Here is an 11,510-nt window from a genome sequence, read left to right on the forward strand (position 1 = left end):
AGCAAAAACATTAGGAAAAAACTTATTGCTAATATACAAAACTGATAAAGAGAATGTTTGATTTATCTAAGAAGTGCCAATGGACATTCATTGAGAGGGATTTTTAGAAAAAGTGAAATAAAATTTTTTTTGAAAAGTATTTACTTTTAAAAAAGATAACAATAAATACAAAAATGTGTACACAATAGAAGCCAATAATAACCAAATGATTGGCTACGCAGTTCTATCATTTGGTGACAAAAAATCCATTTAAAATATGTCCATGAAAATACATATGTATGATGCCCTTTCCTATGGTTCTTCCACTTCTAGTCTTCATGGTAAGTGTAAATGAAAGCGACGAGAAATTCCTCACAGGTCATGTACATACAGAAACTTTGCAACACTTGATGAATTTAGTAGATCTTTTTAGGAGGCCCTAATGACTATAGATCGAACCTATCCAATTTTTACAGCACGATGGTTGGCTGTTCACGGCCTAGCTGTACCTATCGTCTTTTTTTTAGGATCAATTTCAGCAATGCAATTCATCCAACGATAAAACTACATCCGAATTATAGAGCTATAACACAATCAAATCCGAACGAACAAAATGTTGAATTGAGTACCAGTCTATATTGGGGGTTATTACTCATTTTTGTACTTGCTGTTTTTTTTTTTCAATTATTTCTTCAATTAAGAAGACAAATAAACTTAAAACCCAATAACTCATCCAATCCGCTCACGAACTTTAAATGTTATGTTGAGTTAGTCGGTGATGGATTTTGATTGGTTGGATTAGCAGAACTCAAGTTATATATTAGATGGGTTGGGTGTCTTTCCTTAAGTACCCATTATCCAACTTGTATTTTGTATTTTAAAAAACAAATTCAAAACAATAAAGTAAAGATCTTTCGACACTTTAGTTCTCTTCTTCTCCACTCAAGGCTCACTCCTTTTACTTTTTATCGTTCATGGGCCATGCAAATGTAATTGGGCCTCACACCAGGTCCAATATCATAATAACAGAAGGCCGTCATACATCATCAAAGGTTCACAACTAGTGATTCTAATTTGGGCTCTATTTCTAGCCATCCGTTATGTAAGTAGACTTGAAATCCACCTGCTTCATCTTCATGCAAAGCTGAAAGTACAGACGTAGGTGATTGAGTTGCATTTTTTTTCCCTTTTTTTTGCCACCTCTAATATGAAGAACCCAACATAGGTAGAGTAATCTGTTTCACTTAAATCCTAAATTAGTGTACAATTTTACGACCCTTTCGGCTCTTGCTTTTGATTTTGCTTCCGTGTTGTTTCGCTTACAAAATTCTTGGCTTCAGTCCATTGACTAAAAAATAAAAATAAAAAATAAATTGAAAAAGTGCAAGAGAGAAGTATTAATTTGAACTGTTTGGACGACTATTCTTATTGACTGTTGTTTGCTTCCTTGTTATTTCTCGCTTGTACTTCTTCCTGTCGGTCCTTTTTCTCTTGTCATCCATTGACTTTGTTAAACTTTGAAGTCTTCGCGCGCGCGTGTGTTATATATGAACTGAGAATCGGAGAACAGGATCAATCGGGAAGATTAGCAGTTTTGTCCTGTACAAATGGCAAAGGAAGCTCAAACTTCTCCCTCTACCCCTTTTCCTACGGCAGGTTTGGGGCCTTGTGAACTATCGTGCTCCCATTCAACTACCCTTAATTTTCACCAGTGGGTTTTCTGGAGCACATTTTGCAATGGCAAAGTACACTGCGGCAAGCCTCGTGCCGCCGCCGCCGCCGCTGCCGCCAGTAAGTACCAACCAACTTGTACTTCTTTCAATAATCTCTCATATTATATAATATATATGTATGTGGATAGCTATTTATTGGACTATTTATCACAATTGAATTTGTCATGGCTATGAAGTCTAACTCTGATAAGCTCCTGGATTCGAACAATTTAGAAGAGAAAACAATTTTAGTAACTACTGGTTCGATGACAAATTAAACGCGATTATATGGATGTTAAGAGAGATACAAAGGCTTGGGCCATCCAATTTGAAGGTACTTGGGAGCGGCGGCGCTTAAAGCTCTTCAATTAATCTTTGGGAAAATAATTACTTCTTCTGAACCTCAATTTGTGTAACTTTCTTTCTTTGAGTTTTTTTTTTTTTTTTTTGGAAAAATCGTTCAAAATATCTCTCATATTTTGTAAAATGAATTTTTTTGTCTCTCACTTTTAAAAGTGTAATTTTACATCCTTTACAAATTCACGTTGATCAAATTTGATCCCTACCTAAACTTCTGACTAATTTTTTGTCATAATTCACCATGTGCCTTGCATGTGATTATTTTTAGGAATAAAATTGTCAAATTAAATTTTACATAATTCGATCCATAGTCCCTCACATTTCATAAAATGAATTATTTCATCCCTCATATTTTACAAAATGAATTTTTTTATCTTTTACATTTTACAAAATGAATTTTTTTATCCTTCATTGACCATTGTACGAATAGTTTTTTGTTTTTAAACCCATGTATATATTTATTAATTTCACCTGAATAGTACGAATACCATGCAATATATATGTATTTGATTTCATCTAAACAGACTATTTGTAGTTTACATATGTTATTCAATAGATATATACATGGGTTTAAAACTAATGATTTTGTTTTAAACCCATGTATATATCTATTTGATTTCACTATATAAATCTATTTCAATATTTGTGGCACTTTTTTATTAGGTAATAATTTATTTATTGAATTGTATAATAAAATCATCTAATTAATGGGTTCTAATTCGAATTTTATAGTCATGATAACAAATTATAGTTTAAATCTGAAATTTCTACTCGCCACCTTTAAGGCCAACAGTTAAATTACTTGCCTTGTAATTGTTTTAAAATTTGGAAGTGCCAATTATTTATAGCTTTTTGTCATTCTTTTTCTTTGTTTATTTTTTCTACCCAAATTTAATTTGATATAAACACTTGATAATATTTAGAAATAAATGTCTTCCTTGTTTTCAATTTTCGAGTAAAACGAAATGAACATGAGTGAAAAATTAATATATTTTTTTAAATTTTATGTATATATCTATTTGATTTCACCTGAACAATACATGTATGCGAAATTAAATAGAAATATATTATATGTTATTCATACTGTTTAGGTGAAATCAAATAGATATATACATGAGTTTTAAAAAAAAAAGTTATTGGTACACATGATAAATGATGGATGAAAAAATTCATTTTGTAAAATATGAGGGACGAAAAAATTCATTTTGTGAAATGTAAAGGACTACGGATCAGATTATGTAAAATTTGATTTGATAATTTTGTCATTTAAAAATGAGAACGTGCAAGGGACATGGTGGATTCTAACAAAAAATTAGTCAGAAATCTAGGTAGGTGTCAAATTTGATCAATTTGAATTCGTAAAGGACGTAAAATTTTTAAAAGTGATAGATGAAAAAAGTTATTTTACAAAATGTGAGAGACGTTTTAAACAATTTTCACTTTTTTTGTCTCGGTGAAAGAAAGCACGGGTCAATCAGTACTCTGCAAATTAACAAATACATAAATGATACAATAGTAGTAGCCTGCAAGCACCCTTTAATATATATTTTTTTACTGATTTTCCTATTGCAGCTGCTGACAGTGCCGTGATTAAGAAGCAGATCATACGTTTTCTACAACTTCTTATGCAAACAATTTATTGGAAGTGCGTAGTTCAGTTTTGGGGTACAGTGAAGATTGGCGACAAAACGTACTTGACAACTTGTGACCAGCCTTTTGCTTTCAGGTACTTCACTCATCGAGACGTCAGGAAACTATGTGAATATAGGAAGCACTGTTTGGACTACTTAATACCCGTGGATGATGAAGAAGATGAAGTACAGCTTATAATTGGTCCCCCTGGTCGGGTGTTCCGCAGTGGATTCCCTGAACATGCACCCGATGTGGGTGATTACACTAGTAGAGAGTATCCTCAACGTGATTATGCGGTTGACCGTGTCATGGGATACTGGGCGTTGCCAATCTACTATCATCTTACTCGGCACCTCCCCATTAGTAAACCAAGATCACACATTAATAAAATTGGTAAAAGGATACGGACGGCTCTCAAGAGCCCCTTTCCTCGCTTGTATACTTGATCGGATTTCATTGACCCTCCGTCAATGTTTACAAAGTAACCAACCGTAGGTTCCACTTTACTTCCAATCCTTCCACCCAACGTCCCCCTATCGGATCCGAATTCCAAACAGTATAAATTTGGTAATACTCGAGTATACCGGAATCAAGAGTCTCATACTACAAGATTCCATATAACAGTCCCCATGGCTCGTCAATTTTCACGACCAAGCCCTCGCTGGCTCGATTCAATCGACTACCAATGGGGTTGATCTCAGTAGTAACAGTAATGGTCGTTGGATACTCGTCCAAGCGACACCAAATCCAGTGTATTCATATACCATCAAGTAATACAGTAAACAGTCGTATAGAGGACATAAAAAGTGAGAGTGATCAAGTATACTCTCGGTTTAATCCATTTCATGGTGCAAGTAACTTTCAAAGCATCAATTGCAAGTATAGCAAAGTCACATAGTAACAAACAAGTGAGTAGTACACTCACCAAGCACGCAAGTGAAATTTCATAAACGTCCGCCCAAAGAGCGTCTCGAATCACCGTCACGCCCTAAAATATTCAAACAAGCACAATAAGACTCGATTACAAGTCATAAACCAATTCCACATACTACCAAAACTAAAGCTCCATTAGGACGTATAAGCACTAAAGTAAGTTAGGGAAAATCCGGAAATGCAAGTTAAGCTCTAAGACCTAAAAACAGTTTTGCCGCCATTAAGCATATTGGGCACAACTGGCACTACGAGTATCGGATGGATGTGTACTATACACCGTTTCGAAACTAACAGAAAGGGCTACAATGTTGAAGAAGGCCACTCAGTCGAGTTTGTAGAGAAACTAAGTCAAAATCTCAATGTACCAAACCAGAACCGTAAAAACAGGTTAACAAAGCGCATTCTGGTTAACCAACCATAAGTCAGGCTACAAAAGTCCAATTCAAGTGATTACAAAGCCATCCGAAAGCTAAGATACCAGGCTATATTTCTTAAGAAGACATCAACAACCAAATCAATCTTATTCCCAATCAAATTAACCAAATACCAAAGCTGATTACCAAGTTCGGACAGAAACAGGGCAGCAGGGGTATTTCAGTCTTTTTATAGGCTACGTTGCTCCGATTGGTATAAAATTTTGCAGGAAACTATAAAATATCATTCCCTACAACTTTTATGTTTTAAGCCAAGGCTAATTCGGCCTCTAACTATGAGGAACAGTACCAGGCAGAATATGGTTACATGAAACCCTAACTTCTGAAATTTTCCGTCAAATGCGGAAATTTTCCGCAACAACCACAATTTATGCATTCTAGCTCCATTCTAGATTATTTCCAACCATCATACCAAGCCACACCATAATAATCATATGAAAACAGAAAATTCATAATTAAATAGAAAAATGTCATCAATCTCACTAAAATCATGAAATAACCCACAAAAACACCTCTTAGGCTACCACAAGCCATTAATTATACATCATCAAGAACAAAAGAGGAGTTCCTTAGATGCTCACCTTAAAATGCAAGAAAGGAAGCAACTAACCACCTTAGCCTTCCAAACAACTTCACAACTAACCTTAATATCACCAAACTAAGAGGTTTTATGGAGTAGTTTAAAGATTAAACGGTTGAAGTGAAAGATTGGGCAAGATTGGAGACTAGAAAATTGAGAGCTTTTCCTTTCTTTTTGGCTTGGAGAGAATCGGCCAAGATCTAGCAATTAAGGGGTAATTTTGGTCAATTTTTGATTTATTTGGTAAAGTAATGAATAGTAGTCAACAAGTAAGAAGTAATCTCCAAGTGACACTTGTCACTTCCATAAATGCATAGCTATCCTTTTGTCTCTCTCACACCAATTCATGTAGTATCCTCTAGTTATCTCTTAACACCTGCTAAAATAAACCCGGTATCCAACACTTAACCTAATTGGCCAAAATTTTTCGAACTTTACGCACTAGCGGGTCCCACGTCCGATATACGTCCTTAATTTCTCAAAAAGTAATCGATACTAGAAAAATCATCTAAAAACTATATTTACTTATAAAAATTATCCAGAAAATTTTCTAATAAAGAAAATGCAGAAAAACATGCAATTAAATAAAATAAAACCTAGAAACTGAGAAAATTTACGGAGTCTCACATATTTGCCTTTTCTCACTTTTCTTTTTCCTTTTATTTTCTTCCTTTTTCCTCTTCTCTCATGGAACTAGCCAATGTTTCCCTCCAATGCTAAAAGACTTACATCAAAATTTTTAATATTTTTTGAACTACTTTTTCAATTTGTTTATTTGTTAAATTCATTCTTAATAATTCATCACAAACTCTTTGTTACTACAAAATATATGTAGCTTATATCATAAAGTGTATTAATCTAGTAATTCAACATTTAAGTACCTATAAAACAATTAGAGTTTACAATTACTCAACTATTTATAATAAAAGAAACTTATTATATATCACATAAGAAAGAAAAGTTAACAATTGTTATTTGCAGTGAAATAAAAAGATAAGAATAAACAACAATAGTAGTTCATTTTTTATTGGATATTGATACTATTAATAAATGATTAATCAATATCTCTATTTTGTTCTTATATATTTGAATACTTCAATTTCTTAAATGATATCGACTTCAACATTTGGAAAAAAAATCTTGCATACCATAGAATTCTTTTATAAAATGTTGACACGAGAAATTAAGAAATAAGCAAGTATTGATTAATCTAGTATACTGATTTAAACAATGCTTAAAGAAAATAAAGATGAAGAATATAAAAAGAAAATGAAAGGGAATAAAGAAAAATAACAATGCTTAATATAAAAAGGGTAGATTTATCCAACTATATCATAAAAGGAGGCAAAGAACCTATAAAAATAGTTTGAGGGGCAAACTGCAACAAGATATATAGTTCATGAGGGTTTTTTCATTTAACCCTTTAAATTTAAATATTAGGGTTAAATGCAGAAAACCACCTGAACTCTCATATGAGTTACACAATACACCCCTAAATATGTTTATAGGCAGAACGCACCCAAGGTCCACTGAAAAGTAACGGATATTTACACACCGTTTATTTTAGGACTCAAATGACAACTTTATCCTCAAATAATAACTGAACGGACAAAATCACCCTTCTTCTCCTCCAAACCCATTGTGTCGGGCAGAAAGTACAAGGCAAAGCTGATCTTGAGTTTGCCAAATTTTTTGCCTTTTTCTTGCGATCAAGGAGGAACCAAAGCCGAATGACTACAGAGGGTAACTAGAAGTGGGCAAAAGCAAAAGACGGTCTGAAGAATCCAAAAACAAGTAGAATATTTAGAGTATCTCAGCAAATCAGGTAATATGCAAAGCCCTAATTTTTTCTGTATTTAATCGACTTTTTACCCTTTTTTGTATGGATCTGGATGCCCAAAGCAGTGGGCTTTTGTTTTAGAATGGGTATTTGTATGGTTGTGATGGAATATATATATTGCATGTGGTCATTATGTTCGTTCCATGTCGGGCTGATTGTGACCGAATTTTCTTATCTGTCCTTTTCATGCAATAATTGTGTTGTTTATAGGTTTCTTTACAAGATTCTAGTCTGTTGAGCATGGGTCGGTGTTGGTAGTGTCTTTTAAGTTTATTATTGCTAATTACAGTATGTTAATTAAGTTCAATAAAGGTGGTTTTGTGGTCCCTCACTCAGATTTATTGTTTTTTTGTCGCGTACCAGTGTGGTCATCACCGTTGGAAAGTATGTTCTCATTCGAAGTCCATTATGGGGGCCATTTTGTAAAAAATCCAGGACTAACATATGTGGGTGGAGATATAAAATATTTCAATAATATTGACCCAGATTATATGTCAAGATTTGAGATTTGGGGGCTGCTAAAAGGACTGAACATGCCCATAAACACTCAAATTTGCTTTAAAATGCCGGATGATGAATTTGCCTTACTTAATAGTGAAGCAACAGTCATGTATATGTTTGGGATGTTTAGGGATGAACCATACATTCATATCTATGTTGGAGAGGTAAATGATAATGGGGATGTAGAAAATAATAATGGGAATCAGCAAGATGGTGTTGAAACTGTAGGTAATAGCAATATAAATGCTAATCAGGGAGTTGGGACTGGTAATGATGGTTTAGGGGTTGGTGGGGTGAATGATAATGTTGAACCAGAGGTTGATCATGATGTGAACGAATCAGAAACAGAATCTGATGACTCATACACACCTGAAAGTGAGCAATCTTCTGAATATGACTCAGATTTTGATTATTTCTTAGATGGGGACACATTAAGTGATAACTGTGATATTGGTGATGATACTACTGAGGTAACTAGTGGGCTGGATAGCAATATTAACTTAGGACAGTACCAACAATATGCTGAATTAATTAGTGGTGATTATAGAGCCTTTGTTGAGGCTAGGAAAGAGGGTAAGTTTGTTGAGCATGAAAATATTGTTGATGCTGAAGTACTTGAAACTGCCATTCAATCCTCTGATGATGAAAATAGAGAACAATTTCCTAAATTTAATGAGGAAAGAGACATGGTTGATCCTAAAATTGTAGTAGGCCTCATTTTCCCAACCACACATGTGTTTAGAAAGGCAATTCGAATGTATTCCATCCTTAAAGGTTTTGAATTGAAGTTCCAAAAGAATGATAGTAACAAAATCATTGCAATATGCAATAGAGAATGTGGTTGGAGAATATATGCGAGTTATTATAGGAAAACTAAAGCAATGCATATGAAGAGCTTGAAAGGCACCCCTCATAGATGTCCTTGGTCTTATAAGAATGTTAGTGCAAATTCAAGATGGTTGGCTGAACACTTCAAAAAGGAATTGGCTGATGATCCTGACTGAAAACTTAAGGGATTTCGAAAGACAATTAAAAGAAAGTTCAAATTAAGAGTTTCTAGATGGAAGGTGTATAGTGATAAGTGAATATTTAACGTACATTTTGTACGAATTTGGCATGAATTTTTGGTATGTTTTGAGAAGATTAAAGCCATATTTGAACTCTTTTGGTGATAATTGTTTAAATATTGTTTAAGGGTTCAGAAATTGATAAATGAGTGGATTAATGCGTTAATTTTGTGAAATTGTGAAGGTAATTGATGTATGAAATTCATGCACAAGTTGAAAGAAATGTCAGGGTCATCTAGAGGACAAAGTACACAAGAAATTGGGAGCAAAAATGTAGAAAAAGGGAAGAAGTTAAAAAACTGGAAAATTGCTCAACACGGATCCGAGCGCGGATCCGTGTGTACAAAAGGAATCCGACCCCTCGTTTGTACTTCTGGCGGAGTGTATCCGAGGTCAAGATGATCCGACCTCGGATCCATCATGGGAAGTCCTCGGATCCTCTAATCCGAGCTCGGATCCATTTTTGAACCCTCGGATCCGTGGCTCGGATCTGTCTCTCTCTTCAGCAAGTGGCACAGCCGTTTTTCTTTACCTTTCTCACAACTTTTCCAGCTATTTTGAGGGACAGAAATCGGTGGCACATGCTTCTGCAATAAAAGAGAAGACCAAATGAGTGTGGACAAAAGGAAACATCATATCTTTGACTTCTTTTTACAAAATCTGAGTGGAGGAAATTATGAAGTGAGAGGAATGGAATTTCTACCACCTTTTATGCAGAAACACAGGGGAGAAGCCTGGATTACCATACGTAGCTAGTTTTTCATTTTGTAACATTTTTCTCTCTAGATAGGAGTACTTGGAGTAGCATTTTTTGGAGAGTTTCATTTGTAATCATATTGTGCAAGAACATAGCAGGAATTGGAGAGTTTCACCTTCAATTGGCTAAGCTTTCTTTTATCTTTCTTATACTTGTACTTTATGATGTTTTGCATTAATAAACTTGTGAGTTTGATTGTTAAATCATTCATGAGTAGCTAAACTCCTTCATCTAGGGAGTAGATGAAACTTATGGCTAAATAATACTAATTGAATGTGATTTACACTTGTTATATCTTGTATTAACTTGTCTACTTGTGTAGCTGTTATTACTTGTTATTGATTGATCACCAATAGTATGTTTATAGTGTTATTATTCAATGAGAATTGGTAATAACAATTGAAACACATGAGTAGAGCTTGAGTTGTATGTTCATGAAAATAGAGATACACTTAGGTGGATTATTGAGCATTTCATGAAATAAAACGGAGTAGTAGTAGTATTTCACCATGAAAATAGGGAAATCTATATTGCTCTAAGCCATTTCATCATGAAAATGAGACTTGGTAATCTTGGAAATAAATCTCTGATTAAGCAAGAATAATAGCAAGAAGTAAATCCATTCATTTGTGTAGTTTATGCCATAAGTGAAATCTACATCCCTAGAATCTTCCTTAAGTGAAATTTCTCTATTTGCATTCAGCATTTGTTAAACTAGATTTGTATATCAGATTTGTAGATTACAGCATTAGACTTTCTCTGCTCAAATTAATTGTAAGTCTAAATAATAGAGAGAACAAGGGCTTAGTAATTGTTTAAATTGCTCCTCGTGGGATCGACCCGATACACATCTTGTACTACAATTGCGACCTGTATACTTGCAGTCCAACGGGTGTAAAATCGGAATTAAACTTGCATTGATACAAAAATCCCGTCAAGTTTTTGGCGCCGTTGCCGGGGAGCGGCAATATTAGGACCTAATCATCTCTATTAATTTAGATATTTTTCATTGTTTTTATTCAAGTTGTTGAATTAAAACTGAAAAATTTCTCTTATTTTTGTTTGTAGTGTATGCACCGATCAAATCAAGAAGTTGCACATTTCGATCCTGAAATTGAAAGAACATTACACAGAAAAAGGAGGAGTACATCACATCAAGAGGAACAAGAGGTGTGGCAGCCAATAGAAGATATCTTGATAGAATTACAATTTGAAGAAGACATGGCAGAAAATGAAGCAGATAGGCGAGTTCTACGAGATTATGCTCTACCGGGAACACAAGGATCTCAAACGAGCATAGCAAGGCCTTCGGTAAATGCTAACAACTTTGAGATTAAACCATCACTTATCCAAATGGTTCAACAATCTCAATTTGGAGGTAATACAGTAGAAGATCCTAATACACACTTAGCTACATTCTTGGAAATTTGTGATACAATTAAAATGAATGGAGTTAGTGATGATGCTATAAGGCTAAGATTGTTCCCATTTTCATTGAGGGATAAGGCCAAACTTTGGCTACACTCTCATGCTCCTAATACTTTCACTGGATGGGATGAATTATCAAGAGCATTCTTAAATAAGTATTTTCCACTAGGTAAGACTGCTAAACTTAGAATGGATATCACTAGTTTTAGCCAATTGGAAGGTGAATCATTATATGAGGCATGGGAAAGGTTTAGAGATTTGCTTCGGAAATGTCCACATCATGGACT

The 11,510-nt window shown here is 34.3% G+C and overlaps 1 protein-coding gene and 1 non-coding gene across 2 annotated transcripts; one reads left to right on the forward strand and one right to left on the reverse strand.

The window, feature by feature from the left end:
- Nucleotides 1-1,510: 1,510 nt before the first annotated feature.
- LOC113701561 (protein NLP3-like) lies at nt 1,511-4,467 on the forward strand. The gene is made up of 2 exons (XM_027222280.2): nt 1,511-1,770; nt 3,624-4,467. Exons 1-2 carry the CDS (start codon nt 1,587-1,589, stop codon nt 4,127-4,129), a joined length of 690 nt encoding a protein of 229 aa, XP_027078081.1. The 5' UTR covers nt 1,511-1,586; the 3' UTR covers nt 4,130-4,467.
- A 6,936-nt stretch (nt 4,468-11,403) lies between these two features.
- On the reverse strand, nt 11,404-11,510 carry LOC113702562 (small nucleolar RNA R71). The gene has a single exon (XR_003451200.2). It is a non-coding gene; the product is annotated as a small nucleolar RNA R71 (small nucleolar RNA).

Source organism: Coffea arabica, chromosome 7e (genome assembly GCF_036785885.1).
Source record: "Coffea arabica cultivar ET-39 chromosome 7e, Coffea Arabica ET-39 HiFi, whole genome shotgun sequence".
Classification (NCBI taxonomy): Eukaryota; Viridiplantae; Streptophyta; class Magnoliopsida; order Gentianales; family Rubiaceae; genus Coffea; species Coffea arabica.